The 18,207-nt window shown below is 31.6% G+C and overlaps 1 protein-coding gene across 1 annotated transcript in view; it reads right to left on the bottom strand.

Annotated features, from left to right (window-relative positions):
• The window catches only part of PC3L (PC3-like endoprotease variant A), a gene marked incomplete at both ends in the record, with an annotated part of 45,440 nt that overhangs the window by 21,713 nt on the left and 5,520 nt on the right, over positions 1 to 18,207 (bottom strand). The window contains one exon of the mRNA XM_035731604.2: positions 2,379 to 2,507. Coding sequence (XP_035585961.1) covers positions 2,379 to 2,507 — 129 coding nt within the window. The remainder of the gene's footprint in view (positions 1 to 2,378; positions 2,508 to 18,207) is intronic.

The following is an 18,207-nucleotide window of genomic DNA, read 5'->3' as shown; positions in this document are numbered from 1 at the left end:
CACTCGATATTAAATTGATACAATTATCTATGTTCTTTTCAAGAACTATTCTCATTATTTTAAAGAGATATGTAACTAAATTAAAATAATAAATGACCTTAATTTATAATGACTGATATGAATCTGACACTAGAAACTCATTAATATTATCCATCATCATTATCGTTACCCGCATATAAGAAATTCTAGCTATTTTCTGTTGACTATTATCTTCATATAGATATTATCAATAATCATTCAACTTTTTGAAAAGTGCCCCCTAAAATATTGTCAAATTTTATAGTTTGCTTTATGGATTAATCTTAGTTAGACAAACTTTGTAGATCATGAGGCGTTGAATAGATATTTCCTGTTTGTTTAAGATTACTTATTGAGAACTGAACTCATGACCTTCAGGTTAGGTCTTTGATTTGTACTCCTGTAGAATGGTTGTCTAAGATCAATCAATACTGTAAAATATGTAGTAATCTAGTTATTAGTAAGATGTTATCGGTATTCATTGTTGATTCTGTTATATTTCATTGTTATTTTTTAAATTTCTCTTTCAAGAAGGAATTTGTACAAAATTTATTCAATGTTCTGCTTTCCATCAGTTCTACGCTGTTTTATATGATCAGAATGGGGTTTGTGGAGATTGTAGTAATTTTAATAGTTGAATTCCGCCTCTAGCCATAATCTATCTATCTTATAAAACTTATGGAAAAACGGTTATGTCAAGACAGTACACACAAAATTCACATATAACAACTGAGACTAACCAATATCAGTGCTGTATATCAATAACAGAATAATTCAAACCTTTAATCATGAAATAAGTATTTCACTATGAGATTTTACATATCAGTCGTACAATGAGATGAAAATTTAAAAATCAATGAAGTTAAACAATAAAGCTACTTTGATGCAACTAGTAGACATGTATCTCCATGGTTTTGCTAAGTTAATATGAAGAAAAACTTTAATTTATAGACTTAACATACAAATACGTTGAAAGGAAGGTGTTTAGGTACAGATTAGTGCATTTCGAAAAATAAAAACAAACCCGAAATATACTCATAAATCATAAATAAAATAAAACAAATTAGGATCGATATTTTGTGTTCGTGATTCAACAAATTTATGTTTATTTTCATTTATTTTGTATGATACTCATCTCCTTCTTACTGAACAAAGTATATATATATATATATATATATATATATATATATACATATATATATACTTAGTAGTTATATCAGTTTTGATTACATAACCGTCAACAAATGAATTTTGGCAATAAATATTTATTGATTCGTCATCAGTATTGTATGTGAGAATGTATTTTACCAACAAGAAATGTGTTTGTCTTCCTGTTAATGTTAACTTTGTCGGCACCTTTCGTTTGTTCATTTAGGCAAGTGATAATATTCCATGTTGATTTTAGAACACGTTTTACCTATGATTAATCTAAACACATTATTTTAAAGAAATGATTTATTTTTTATTTAACCAGTCAGTCATAAACCGAGTGAGATTTAGTAAAAATGCATGTTGGCTCACTTTATCGCATAGGATATCCAAGGATGAAGCTGACTCATGAACGGAGTGAGAAATAGAAAGAAATTGATCCTCAGTGTTACCCTTTGTTTCCACTCCCCCCTGCTTCCTAGTGACACTAGTAAGTTCTTTAAAACATATTTAGCTAATACAACCAAAACTATTCACATAATGGTTGCATTTGACTATTCTTCAAGTTTGCACTCAAGAGTTGATAAATCTTTAAATAATAATCTAGTTTACTTTTCAGTCGACTGACAGATAATTTCCATTTAAACATTAAAAACACGAAGTTCAGCGAAGAGATCTCTTTCCATCAAGTTGTACAATCATATATATATGAGAATTTTTCACGTTATAATTTATTAATAACTTATTAAGTCTATTGTCATCATGCAAATTACGTAATCTAGTACTTTTCAGTCATTAAACGAAGGCATGTTTTGCGATGATATGAGAATTGAGGGTTTAGTAAGTTATCATACATTTTTTAACACCCATGAAATTGATCTTTCACTGATGGTAGATAAACATGACAACTAATGGATGTCAGCTCGGTGATTGAGTGACTAAGCGTTAACCAAGATACTTTAAGGTCCTGGTTTTAGTCTCCCCTGGTGAGATTGTGTATGCACACTAATGACGAGTTCTATACTACAACAAACCAGTAGTCATACGCTTCCTGGTCGTCCGTAGTTGTTTAACTAAGGTGTTAACTACAAAATGTAACTATAAGCAACTACTCATTTTACTCGGTTTATATAATTCAACTCTAAAAGTGTAAACTCTACAAATTACATTCTAAAGTATATATAAATAATGAAAAAGGTTTTGGTTCTTACCTCAGTCATCATTTCTTTGGGTAATGGAGTCTTTTTTAAACTTTGAGCTACTTTTGCATCGAATTCGGAATTATATATAGTGAAACGTTTTTGAACGTTTAAGGTCTTTAGTGGTTTAATTTCTTGAACCTGCCAATCCAACAAGAAAAAAACTACTGATTAGCATCTATAGGTAAACTAATAAATGTGAGTTGATAGTTTAATATAATGCTGTTCAACAGTGCTAAACATAGAAGTCCTTATATTCATATAGAATATTCCATTGAAAACCACCGGTCAGTGGATAGTATGAGAGCGTTTCACACTATAGATTCACAACCTTGACTGGGATTCATACCAGAATTGATGGTTCTTTTAGAGTAATTTAATTAAGAAACAAAAATAATAAGTTTGGTATTTGTTAAGACAACTAGAAAATATCACTTATTTATAGTATTTGAATTCAACGTACAAACAAATTATATTATAGATTTCCAACAAGACAAGTAATTAATAAATATAACGTTGTAACTTCTAGATAATCATCTCAATAGTTGAAATCATGAGTCAGTTGAAGCTAGACCACCATGGAAAACTTGGAAGCATTGGATGGCCTTTTCTTCCTAGTATGAGACTAATGCGACAGTCCAGTGCTTCCAGGTTTTCCATGATGGTCTAGCTTCAACTGACTCATGATTGCAACTATTGAAATTTCTAAAAATCACAAAACCCCTTCTGATATAAATAATCTGACTTATCATTACAAAAAAATATTAAAAGAAAATAATTTTTCAACAGTTGAATGAATATATGATTATTTGAATAGAATATCACTAGATTTTGTTTGTTTATTTATGTGGAGTAAACACTAAACTATATAAACTATGAACTAAATCAGTATACAGTATGATGAACTTTTCAAACTAAATATCATGCTGTGTATGTTTTAATTGTGCAACCTAATTAGGTTTTTTTTAAAAAGTAATATAATTATACATAAATGAACAATTGAATTGTAGATTATTTAAATATGCAAACGAGTTTCAATGAACTCAAGACTAGTTAAAAGGATTAGATTATGAATAAATTGAGAAAATTCATAATTCTGGATGATTTAAATCCAATTGTGTTCAATAATCGGGGCAACATTTATTGTCCTTTTAGACAAACATCATCAATACATACTTTAAAGACAAGTAACCTAATAAAAATTCTGTCAATACTAGTTTATTTGCATTATTCTACTTACAAAGACTAGATTTAATAATTTCTAAAGACAACCACTGTAACGGAAGAGACTGCATCAGTAAGCCTAAACATACACAAGGGGAAAACCAAGATCCTCAAATACAACACGGAGAACACCAATCCGATCATACTTGATGGAGATAGTCTGGAAGATGTAGAATCATTCACATACCTGGCAAGCATCATCGATAAACAAGGAGGATCAGATGTAGACGTAAAGACGAGGATTGTCAAAGCAAGGATAGCATTCCTACAATTGAAGAACATATGGAACTCAAACCACCTGTCAACCAATATCAGAGTCACAATCCTCAATACGAACGTCAAGACAGTCAGTTCTAATGTACAGATCTGAAGCGTGAAGAACTACTACAGCCATCATCAAAATGTAGTTCTGATAATCTTCATCTTCTTATTACATTATTGATATTTATAAACAGTTGTCTACGTAAGATACTCAATATCCGTCGGCCGAATACCATCAGCAACAGCCTACTGTGGGATAGGACAAACCAGCTTCCAGATGAAGAGGAGATTGGGAAAAGACGTTGGAAGTGGATAGGACATACATTGTGAAAATCACGAAACTGCATCACGAAGCAAGCACTATCTTGGAATCCTGATGGGAAACGGAAAAGAAGGGATGCCAAAGAACACACTGTGCCGAAAATTGAAAGCAGAAATGAAAAGGATCAATAGCAACTGGAAAGGATTACTCAGGACTGAGTTCAATGGAGAATACTGGTAGGAGGATTATGCTCCTCAATGGGGGGTAACAGGCGTAAGTAAGATGATTTCAGTTAGGCTGAAGTAAAGTAAACTTATTTGAGGGCATGATATCTGCTGAACTATAAATCTAACAATTATGATGCATATTCAGAATGTTTAGAATAATAAATATGACAATTCAATCGGCAGTCAATACTATCAACACAATTGGATTTAAAATAAACTCTTTTGTGTCTTTTCTTTATTGACTAGGAGACAGAAAACTCGAGAATGTTTCCTTTAATTACTATGGTAGCTTTCTTGAGATAATAAGGAATACTATAAGAGAAGTAAGCTAAAGCACAGAACTATTCATAATAAAAGAAATGATCTATGCATTTTTATTCTTAAGGTATTCAAAATGCAATCACTTATAAACTCAATCGGTATAACACATTGATTGAAGAGAAAAAATAACACTATCAAATAATCTCAAACGATAGTGAAATATTTAAACATTCTTTTGTATATCTAATGTTAGCTATTTATTATTTCATGATACTTGAAATGTATATGTACAACAGAATGTACTACTCAAAAGATTGAATCGTTAATCAATTCAGTAGTCAGCCATAATACCCATCAAATTGTTCAATATTTCTTTTCTTTTTCAAATATTCTTATGTGTTCACTGAAATTATTTTAAATGGTTTTGTTCGATTTGTTTAATTTACATTTACAATTATTTTATTTACATAAAAATAAATCCTATTTTCTTTTCTTTTTTTTAAAAAAAATGGCTATTTTGTTTAGAGTTTAATTTAATTAGTTTTCCGTTAACTAGAATAATAATTGAGTATTTGTTAACTTATTTAATAAAGAAAAGTGTATTATTGGTACTGTATCGATTTTACAGAAGAAAAAAAAGAGAACAATATGGTTCATGTGATGAGAAAAAAAATTAGAAAAAGAAAGCTACTAAAGATGAACAAAATAGAATAGATGTAATAATAATAAACATGAACTCAGTAGTGTTCCTGTGTCAAATTGTGATAGGTGGAATTTAATCATATTGGAATGGAGGTAGTTGTGTGATGATTGAGGAATATTGTGAATTGGTTGAAGTTTCATGAGAGGCCTGAATGTTTTATGTTTGATCTTTAGTAAGATCATGTATGTGTAAAGGTGTGGAATTATTCACTAGACGTGAGCATCTATCCAATACTCCTGGTTTTTAATGATTGATCAGCTAAATTCAGTCCTTGAAACAAACTATGAAATTCCATAATCTCCACAATAGCCATATACTAAAAATTAAATAAGCAACCAGTGCTTGCTAGGAGGGGGGGGGGGCGTGCGGAGCATTTGATCAAACTAATATCGGAATTTTCAAGCAATGTTTTAATGGTGACTAGCAATCAAATCCTCCTATTTGCGAATCGTCCGTGAACTCTAGTGTTTATATTTCCACCTGGACAGGAATATTAAAACTAATAGTAGTTGATAAGGATTGGTGTCAAACTAAACAATATATAGTTTGGATTTGACTACAAGTGTTCATGTTTCTTAAATCAGAATCCATTATAATTAAGAAGTAAACATACAGCTTTGAAAATATACATCAATTTTTGTGGAAATGCCTTCTCTAAGCTAGATATGTTTGTTGTGAAGCCTTCATTATCTCTACAAATGGCATAATCAACACAAATTTTCAATGTAAGCAAGCTCTTTGAACTTCTTTAAATATCCCTAACAGCTTTTCCTGTGGACATTTAATTTTAACCACTATTGCTGACACTTGACCTTTCATTACATATTTTCAAAATACCTTCACCCTTAACCAGACGTAACTTCGAGAACACAACTCCAGAATAACATTCCTAAACTACTAATATTTCACACCACACAACAAACATTTTTCAAAAATCTTCCAGCCGAAAATTGATTTATTGCTAGGATGTAATACTAAACAAATGTAAATTTAATAAATCTTTGAGTTTAAGATACAGGGATTTCATTAGCAATGATAAGAACACACCGAGTTAAGCAAATAAACTTCACTGAAAAGTTTGATAGATGTTCCGCTTCCTTACGTATTTTTACTCAGCTATCACTTCTTTACGTTTACTTGTAGATTATGTAACAAGAATTTATAAAATTTCATCAAAAATGATTTATCAGACCAATAAACATTCAAAGGAAACAATCTAACTGACTACGAAAGTTTGAAATTACTCCACTAGATAACTAATGAATTAGATAAATAATTGCTTAATATAGACTTTATTTAACTGTAACCATAGTTCATAAATACCTTTTGAAATAATAAAAAACACTACGTAATAAGATATAAAAAGACTAAACGAGATGAGGTTTGTATACATTATGCTAATAATCACCTGAATATAATTATGTTATTTAATAACAAACATTTCTTATTTGATGATGATGATTTCAGTTACCATTTCAGTATACTCAAATAGTTGGAATTAATACAATGATTATTTTTACATTCATCTAAAAATATTCTGAGAAATGAACTTACTGAAAATAGACTAAAATGTAATAATAACGACACTTGTCAGTTATATAGTGTAGTATAAACTCTTGAGAAAAAGTTCATATTCTTTAAGTCGATGTTTTGTTAAATGATACAAAACAATGAGAGAAAAAGAAAAATGATACTGCCTGAACCGTTTAAGAAAACAACTGAGGAGTACAATAAATAACTACCGGAGATCTGTAACTATGCGGTCTAGGGATTAACTATTCAGTCAACAGACCAAAGGTCCTGAGTTAAATTCATGGATTCGCGGTCGTGGATGTGCTTAAGTGAAGAGTCTTATAGTGGGACAAAATGGTCGTTCAGTACTTCCGAGTTCTCTAGGTAGGATCATTTCGTAGTTTTAACCACGAAAATATAGATGTAATTGATTTTTACAACGAAATGTTTGTAAACTTAGTTACAATCTTTTTCCTGTATTCGTTTTTAATTTTATGAATGCATTTCTTAATCATTTTTACATCATTATCCCACAGTATCAGCATGTATGCCAAGTATATTAAACACTTTCTTATAGCTGTATGTTGAAGCGTTTGAACTTTGTGACTCGTAGTTAATTAAGAAATCAAAGAACTCTAACAAGCTCTAAGCTACAGTTCGAGAATCTTAACAGTTAGATTTTTAAATTTCTTAAAAATCAAATTTGCTTTAGTGGTATACTCAAATGGTATTTTCTAAGTCAACTCACAATCTGAACAAAACATTATATTACCATATCCACGCAATATAAAACGGGTTTAATGTTCTTAAATGAGCATTTCACAAAAGTTATAATATTCGTCTGAAAAGTGTTATCGATTCATCTCGTTTTTAGGTAATTCATCAGTACTCATATATAACTCTCTCTAAATTAAATCGTCAAGTAGTCTCGGCTAAAGATATAACCAGCATTAATTTACAATCAATTAAAATCTTGGTGTCTTAGTAATAACAATAACAACGACAAAAAACAATGTTAAGAATATATACTGCAGAAATCGTTAAAGACGAGACGGCTTTCTCATTTTCCTTGGTTTGAAAATTTTCTAATACAAAATACCATCGCATGTAATTATTCCGATTAAAAAATAATTGTAAATTAACATTGTTTCTTTGTTAAACATTGTTAATCCATTATAATATTCACTGAAGTGAACAGTTATTAGCCAAAGGTTACATTACATAAAGAATATTCATAAGAATTATGGTATCTTGTTGAACAGAACTACAGAAATTAACGATTCAAATCGTTTACTTGAGGTCAAGAATACAATAATAATATTAATGATAACAACAATAATAATAAACAGAACAAGAACTTATATCTGTAGATGTAAAGAGAAAATAACTCAACAGCACATGGTACCACTTGTCTGGCACACACCTACACACACATATATATTCTTGTTAGGACAAGTCTTAAACATCATATTATTACGCTTTTTTTCTATTCAGCATAATATTTCGTATTGAAATGTATAGGTTTGTAACAATTGCTTTCTTCTTTTTCACAAATAATCACTTCACATGATTTTTCTAGTTGTATAGAACGAATGACTAAGAGTTGTATTTGAGAACAGCGAACAATATTTGTCTTTTTTTGAATTACGTTTAGTAAAATGTGATATTTAGACAAAATACAAAAAGAGCTAATAGATTATATCATTCATACTACTACTACTACTACTACTACTACTACTACTACTACTACTACTACTACTACTACTACTACTACTACTACTACTACTACTACTACTACTACTACTACTACTACTACTACTACTACTACTACTACTACTACTACTCTACTACTACTACTACTACTACTACTACTACTACTACTACTACTGCTACTGCTACTACTACTGCTACTACTACTACTACTACTCTACTCTACTACTACTACTACTACTACTACTACTACTACTACTACTACTACTACTACTACTACTACTACTACTACTACTACTACTACTACTACTACTACTACTACTACTACTACTACTACTACTACTACTACTACTACTACTACTACTACTACTACTACTACTACTACTACTACTACTACTACTACTACTACTACTACTACTAATAGTTCATAATCGGAAAGAAATGTCAAATTCATCAAGTATGTTATTGGCATTTATCTTGTATGGATGAGTGACGACATGTACAACCATTATCAATATTACTATTCAAAATTGTATATCGTATTCCTATTGTCTTTTGAAAATACATCTTGTTATATAAAGAAAATGACGTTTGTACTATAAGGCAGGATTATATTATTAATATTTCCCAGTTGCTTCAAGACTTTTGCAAAAAAACTGTGTCAAAAAAAGAATTGAATAAACAACCTGTTACTTCACTGAATGGATATTATTCATAGAATATTGTCTATGATTTCCGTTGAGCTACCATATATTTTTCATAATTTTTCATGCTTGCTAATGAGTTGAACATCTTCACTTTAACTGATATTGAGTAGATGAGCTAACAGAGCTTCATAAATATATTTAAGACTTCAAATTATGATAGAGTTTTGTTCTCTGAGCTGGATGATTTGGTCGTGTAGCTTTCATCATTCCTCTGAACGACATCATCAGCACAAACTTTAGATAGAAATCTCTACGACCAAACCATCCAGCTCAGAGAACAAAACTCTATCAAAATCATCCACCTGAGCTACAAATCTTCTCCACCACTTCACATTATAAACAGAGGCAGAATGCAAGCATTTAAAGGTGTACTTTAATATACGAAATAGCAAATAATTATTGATGCAAAGAAAGATATAATAACCCAGCCTTATTTATGTTACTTAACACACTTGGAACAATACTTAACAGAAATGCTATCAATAAACACTATTTTACGTTTAATTGTTCTTTTAAAAAAGTATTTTTGATTTTCTAAGAAATTTATTCGACAATTGGTGAACACATCATCTCACGTGGGATTTAATCGGGGTTTTCAGCCTTCACGTAAAGAGCCTATCACCTAGCAATCATCAAGTCCTGCTCTTCATTGATCTTACTGAAATCAGGTTTCTTAATGGAATCTATAGTGACATGAAAAATACTAATTAATTAATTTCATAAATTAAATAGGTGGTCTCATGAAAAAATTATCCATTCGACCTAACATACACTAATATTATTTTTGATAGGTAGCTGAATAGAATTAAAACAGAGTACCAGTTAAAATGCTTCTTAAAAATATAAAATAACTCTGGGATACAAACACATCCAGCTGACAAGTCCCAAATAGGACGAAATGCGCGTCTTAAGTTCCACTGCCAGCCACCATCCATCTTTTCCTATAATGCTTGTGACTTAAAGCAACATCGGAGCGATCCGCACAGGATGTATATATGCTAATAAGAGACTGATCCATTGCTGTCCTAAATATCAATGGGAAGTTTCAAGTAAACAATACCAAATTAATTTAATTTGACTTAACATACTATACTAATGCAATAAATATTTTCTATGCATCATTTCTTTACTACTTCAATGAAATAGTCCATTAACCCGCGTTTATGAAACACATCAAATAAAAGATACAAATAATAAGTAGGATTTGTATCGAAGCAAAGCATCTGCTACCTTTTAAACAAAACACCCCTATTCATGATTACATCAATATAATAGAAATAAAAAGTTGGCAAGATTTTATTTCTCATTAAAATTAATACTAATTAGGGTATTTCATGATGGTCTTTCTAGAATTTGATTACACAACTGATGAACCATACGATAGAATAAATTACTTACTCCTGTTACCCCCCGTTGAGGAGCATAGGCCTCCTGTCAGCGTTCTCCATCCAATCCTGTCCTGGGCAACTCTTTCCAGCTCCTTCCAGTTGTCATTCATCCTTTTCTTATCCGCTTCTATTTCCCGATGTAATGTGTTCTTTGGCCTTCCTCTTCTCCGCTTCCCATCAGGATTCCAAGATAATGCTTGCTTCGTGATGCAGTTTCGTGATTTTCACAATGTATGTCCTATCCACTTCCAACGTCTTTTCCCAATCTCCTCTTCATCTGGAAGCTGGTTTGTCCTATCCCACAGTAGGCTGTTGCTGATGGTATTCGGCCGACGGATATTGAGTATCTTACGTAGACAACTGTTTATAAATATCAATAATGTAATAAGAAGATGAAGATTATCAGAACTACATTTTGATGATGGCTGTAGTAGTTCTTCACGCTTCAGATCTGTACATTAGAACTGACTGTCTTGACGTTCGTATTGAGGATTGTGACTCTGATATTGGTTGACAGGTGGTTTGAGTTCCATATGTTCTTCAATTGTAGGAATGCTATCCTTGCTTTGACAATCCTCGTCTTTACGTCTACATCTGATCCTCCTTGTTTATCGATGATGCTTGCCAGGTATGTGAATGATTCTACATCTTCCAGACTATCTCCATCAAGTATGATCGGATTGGTGTTCTCCGTGTTGTATTTGAGGATCTTGGTTTTCTCCTTGTGTATGCTGAGGCCTACTGATTCAGAGACTGCTGCTACACTGTCTGTCTTTATCTGGATTTGTTCATGTGTATGCGATTGAAGGGCTAGGTCATTTGCGAATTCCGAATCGTCTAATTGGTTCTGAGCTGTCCATTGTATGCCGTGTTTTCCATCAGATGTCGTGGTCTTCATAATCCAGTCAACCACGGGAAGGAAGAGGAAGGGAGAGAGTAGACAGCCTTGTCTGACTCCGGTCCCTACTTGAAATGCATCTGTCAGCTGTCCTTCATGCACTGCTTCGCAATGTAGTTCATCGTATGAATTCCGCATAATGTTGACAATCTTCTCAGGAACTCCGTAGTGACGAAGAAGTTTCCATAATTTCATCCTATGTTCACTGTCAATTGTCTTTTCATAATCAATTAAGTTGATGTACAGCGACGAGTTCCACTCAATTGATTGTTTAACGACGATCCGTAGTGTCGTAATTCAGTCTGTGCACGACCGATCCTTACGGAATCCAGCTTGTTGATCTCGAAGTTGGGCGTCTACTGCGGCTTTCATCCGGTTCAGCAACAATATGTTGAAGACTTTCCCTGGTATTGACAGTAGTGTAATGCCTCTGTAGTTTTTACATTTGCCCAGATCTCTTTTATTTGAAATCTTAATGAGGTGTCCTTCTTTCCAGTCCATCGGCACTTGTTCCACCTCCCAAATCTTTTTGAATAGAAGATGAAGCATGTTTGTAGTTACTTCGATGTCTGACTTCAGTGCTTCAGCCGGTATGTTATCGGGTCCTGCTGCTTTCCCGTTCTTGATTTTTCTGATGACCATTCTAATTCCTTCCGTCGTCGGTGGATTGACATCTATAGGAAGATCTGTGTGTGCTGCTTCGATATTCGGTGGATTCGTTGGAGCCAGCCTATTCAAGAGTTCCTCGAAGCACTCTACCCATCTCTTCTGCTGTTGTTGAATTTCAGTGATTGGCCTGCCTTCTTTATCTTTGACCGGTCTCTCTGGTTTACTGTATTTCCCTGCTAGTTTCTTCGGTGTATCGTAAAGCTGTATCATATTTCCTTCCCTTGCAGTTTTTTTCGCCGTCGTTGCCAGTTCTTTCACACATTTTTTCTTGTCGGCTCTAATTCTCTTCTTCACTTGCTTGTTTGCTTCTATGTATTCAGCTTGTGCTTAGACTTTCTCTGTTCGTGTTCGGCTGTTGTTAATTGCTGTCCTCTTATTCTTCCTTTCTTTGATCCTGTCCAGTGTTTCTATAGAGATCCATTCCTTATGATGGTGCTTCTTGAGGCCTAGAACCTCTCGACACGTTGAAGTTAATGCTTCTTTGATACCTTTCCAGTTGTTCCCCATAGTAGTTTCTTCTTCCTTCAGTTGATCCTGTAAGGCTTGGAACCTGTTGTTGAGAGTTGTCTTGAATTCACTGAGTTTGTCAGTATCTTGAAAGAAGGCTGTATTGAACCTTTGTAGTGCTGTTTTCCAGTTCTTCTTTAGCTTCAGTTTTAAATTGGCCACAACTAGGTGGTGATCTGAAGCTATTATTAATAACACGAAGTTTGTTTTACAATTGGGAAACATTTATTATGATTTTATTGATATACTTATAAATAAATAGACTTATGCTGGTGATTCTTTTCAAGATTTCAAATTTGTCAACTTCAAACATGATACTAATAAACCTTCAAACACTGGGGCATTTTCCACTAGCTTATTAGATATACCAATTATTCATTAGAAATGTAATTAATTGTTCATAAAGTAAATAACAACTCGCGGAGATATAAAATCAGTTTTGAAAAAATCAATAGTATGAATGCATGAGCTCAATTACGAACTCACTTTTCACGTAAAAATCGGAATATTGTAGCTTACTAATCCGACGGTTAAACCTTGTGCATTTGAACTGATAAAAGTTTACAACTCGTTAGTGCCGATCGAAGTCTATCGATCAAGTTGCAATGTCATCATCAGTCTAAGTGATTCAACATAGTGACAGGAGCTTAATCTATCTCAGGTGAGCCTAAGTGGGGTACTTATACTTATAAGCGACTGGCAAATTTTAAATAAAAGTAATGTTTCCATTTCTAATCCCAACACTGATAACTTAGATAATAGTATTTGTATATAGGAGCCTCCTGCATTAAGATCATTAGTTATTTATAAAAAATAGCACATTATTCTGGAAAGTATTTGGCCGTTAGTTCGAATTACATGAGGAATTTTCTACAACAGTGAAAACATTGTCATGATTTAGTATGAGTGGTTATAAGTAAGCCAACCGTCAGTTATACGTTACATAGAATCTAACATACGTGCACATCGGTTCAAATCGCTACACCCTATGAGCACAGAGAGATTAAATCGTTAAAATGAATCCTGGAGTAGAATAACCTCAAAATAAAAATTTCACTAAAATAATGTTTCTTTATATTTTCACATCTTATATATTTATCATCATCATTCGATAACGTTAGAATGAAGCATATTAACAAGCTCGACTAGCCAAGAAAAAAATTGAACTGGGCGGTGAATATTCTTTTATTCACTTTAGAACATGTTTTTATTTATAGTATCTTAAGTATAAATGTATTTAATCGAATAAAATAAGCCATGAACCACAATTTACAATATTTAAATAGTCATTTACTCATTGATTGTTATTCAGCATGGACGCTTTAAAAGAAAAAAAAGTAGTAGAGACTGGGCCTTTTGATTTGTTACTTAGTTTGACTGTTAACATATTTAATGAGTCAGAAGAAAAAATCAAATCAAAGAAGGATACTGTTCAAAAAATAATACTTTCAATCAGAGACAATGAGTACAAGAGGGGAAATGAAAAATAACATAAACCTGTTATCCAATCTAGAGTTAATATAACTCGAAATGATATATACACTCTTTCATCTACTCAATATATTAAATTTATGATTACTTGATTATTTTGGAAGTTCACATTGTGTCTTAATAGATGTATATCAAAATTTTTGTATCTATTATTTAGTTATCCAATAGTAATCAAAGCTTGAATAGACAGACAAATATACCTTGATTTATATTATTAAACTATTAAATTATTTCATCTAGATATTATGTATTATTCAACCATTAGTATGTTCCCTGAAAAAAATATTTCTTCAGTTTACTGTGTTTTTTTATGTGTGGAGTTTATTCTGTTACAAGGAATATCAACATTGAGATGAACATTCCAGCTGGTTATTATGAAAAAATAATTTTTTTGCATAGACAATCATTTATTTCATTCTTTATCATTCATCAAATTTTGAACATTCCTTTATACTCACATGCATATGGTGTGGTGTAGGTTACTTATATCCACATAAGTAGTATATAGCGGTGGTCAGATATAGAATGTATTTCAGTAGAAGATCGATAAGGAAGGAACGGGGACGGAACGCAATTGGTATGAAAATGCATGATTAATGAAATCTAAGACAATGGACTGATATTTGCAAAAGGAACAGTCACGTTTGAGACGATGGATTGATATTTTGCAAATTAACTATTTACTATATGGTTCTCAGATTTTAGTCAGATGCTTTGTAATTTCGTGTCAAATACATCCGATTGTCCCCACCCGTGTTCTTGTTCACTGTAATGATATTCCTCATTTTCAGTTCCTTCTGTTCTTCAGTTGTTTTAACTTTGACTTTCGGTTGATTTTATGAATGTGTATGTGTTTTTATCTATACAGCTACGCCTGGACCTCTTCTAGAGTTACTGCCGGTCCAAACTTCGGGTAAATGAAAAGGGTTGGGTATGAGGTTAGTAACTCCGATCCATTAAAATAACCTTGCTAAAAGTTATCCGGCCAGAAAAAATAATTTAAATTATACATATATGACAATAATAATATTTTACTCTCTCACTACCAACTTGTGAACGTGAGTACAGTAATCATCTCCTCATCAGGGAAATTTCGTATACTTCATAAGGATACTTATCGATACATCTTACAGTATACAGTACATCGCTTGTCTATCAGTATATTACATCAAAATGACAATATTCTTCTTCATCTATTCATAAATTACATAAATAAGCATGACTATATAAGTGATGTTAAGCTAATTGTGAATTTAATATTCTAATCACAATACAAGAAAAAAAGCGCCAGATGGAATAAGTTTTAATATCATATGAGAATGATAATTTAAACTAACAAAGAACTTTCATATCAAATGATAAAAACGTGAAAGGTATATTACTAAGATAATAATAATGTTCATGTGTAGATTATTTTATAGTTGTTTTATTATTTTCATAGGTGAAATATGATAGTTAGGTTACCTTGAAACAAACTTTATTACATAAAAAAATAATTTGTGGATTTAAGAGATTTTTTATTGAAGCTAAATGATGGCTATTCGCAGAATCAAGGATCCGCATTCCGTTCTGTTTGGGACTTATTAGGTGGATGTACCTGCGTCTCAATGTTAACGCTAAATTCCATACCTAGTATCCTTTTGTGTAAACGTCCAAAGCGTTATCGACTGAACTACTGAGTTTGGGTAGCCATCATCCCATTTATTGTATATGAGTTTTATTTGTAAAATTTTTTACCTTCCCGTTTAATAATCATATCAAGTGTTCAGAGTTCTTGAAAAACACTATTGATAGTTAGTTTTCCATGTAAATGTTTGTACTTGTATTTATTAAGTTCTGAAATAAAATTTCCAAAAATAATGACTGCACAAAAATCGTTATATCATTTCTGTATATAACAAGGTTATCCAAAATCTGTCAATCGGCAATAAAGTGTTTATTTTATTTCTCCACTTCCTCCTAGTTTAAGTATTAATTTCGTTTGAAGAATGTATTTTGCAATCAAATACTCAAATTTATCATACATTTCTCCAGATGATCTCGTAATATTGGTCAGGCCATAAAAAGCAATTCTTCGAATCACATAGAGACTTAGTAGACTTGATATCATATTGAAAGAGCTTCATGAATTAGATTTCTTATTTCTAATACTTTGGAATACAGCATATTTACAACACAAGTTAAACTCATGCTTCCTGTAAAAGATAAACGCTGTTATAACTTAGGGTCTCAGATAAAAATCTAACTGAAATATGAGATTGTTCCTTTGATATATCATCTGTTAACTAAAAATCTCGAAGTCTAAGACATTTAAATAATAAATAACTATATTGGTTACATTGTAGAAAATTGCTAACAGTGGATTTTTACGTGCAACTCATTAAATGAATGCAACTGCAATCAAATATTCGTATTAACATCGAAATTTTAACTCAGTACGCATCTGATCAATCTGTAGAACAGTATCTATAAAACTATTGAGTCACAATAATCACCATCTTATTTGATCATACTATTTTTTTAATAATTATAAGACGTTTTGTTTGTTTTCATCATTTGATATTTAGGACTAAAATTCAATCAATCTCAATGTAAACAAGAACATATAAATGCTGGTACATTACACTGACGAGTTGTATATTTTCCAAAACACATATTCTATTATTCATAGTCGATTTAGTTTGTAGGTATCAACATAACTGGCATGTCAACTCAAGAAATTAACATACAAACAATGACTTACAAAATTCAGTATGTTATAACAAAAGTGAGAAAACTTAATACGCCTTCGAAACTCACCGTAGATTGTATTATTCCGTTATATTATTCTAGATTTCAATTCAGTGCTGGGCTTTCAACTTGCATAAAGTTTAGTTTACTATGTTGACAAATTAATGAGCAAAATGTACAAAAACAGGCGCTCTGAGAAACATAGTTTATGGTTGTCAAAACCTTTAATTACCAGGATGGTTAAAAAGTAAAGCACTTAAATTTGTGACTGATTTACATAACTTTTAATCACTTCCCTGAATTTAATAAAACTGTTATCGTAACTAGTTATGTATATTTCAAGATTTTGGGATTTAAAGTATTTTACAATGATTAAGAAGACAATCCTTTTTAAATATATTTGTGAGCATTGCTAAATTTCATAGTTTCTATCATGGATTGATGTTATATTATTAGTCACGTGATAACTAATTATTAAAGCTGGTTACAAAAGTTCCAATGAACAGACATTGACAATGAATTCCAACCCTGTTGAATGTGAGGAAAATATCACTGATGGTTGTGGAATATTGTAAATTCATTAAATTCAACTGTGTCAATCATTAGATCCTGACAAAGTAGTTTAAGTATTAAGTATTCGTCTTGAAACATGGAGATTCTTACTTCCAGTTTCAGTGTGATCACAAATATAAACTGTCGAAGAATTCCACATTCAGATGAAATAGGAGTTTAGTAATTTCTAGTTTCCAGTGATTTCTTATTTAAAATCAGTTTGTGGTATGAACTATGGTACACAAGTCAGTAAGAAAATCATAACTGAATAAGTGTATTGTGATCCCATTAAAATACTCATAATGATGAAATGAAAGTTTTTGATTTAAAGTAATAATAAATCATACTATTATGGATACAACCAGTTTTGGCTGGATGCAATACTAGCTTAAACGCTCTCTTTAAGGCTCAAAATTATAACTTGTTACTCGTCCAATAATTCACCATTCACTTACATATGGTTTCATTTAATAGACAAATTGAAAACTAGCTACAGAATACATCATTCACAAGGAACCAATTAGTTTGGGGCATTAAAACTATAAAATAATATTATAATTTAAAACTCTGTAAAGAAAGGAATTCAGATTCATTTATACCGCTGTAATCGATTGTAAATCATGTTATGTAAGATCTCAAACCATAAATCATAGCTGTATCTGTTAGCACAACCACTAACTGAATCCATTAAATTGGCTCAAATAAACTGTTATTGGTTTTATCAGCTCCTGTTATCCTT

Source organism: Schistosoma haematobium, chromosome 6, assembly GCF_000699445.3.
Source record: "Schistosoma haematobium chromosome 6, whole genome shotgun sequence".
Lineage (NCBI taxonomy): Eukaryota > Metazoa > Platyhelminthes > Trematoda > Strigeidida > Schistosomatidae > Schistosoma > Schistosoma haematobium.
The sequence above is the reverse complement of the archived record's forward strand: the minus strand, read 5'-3'. Positions and strand labels throughout refer to the sequence as shown.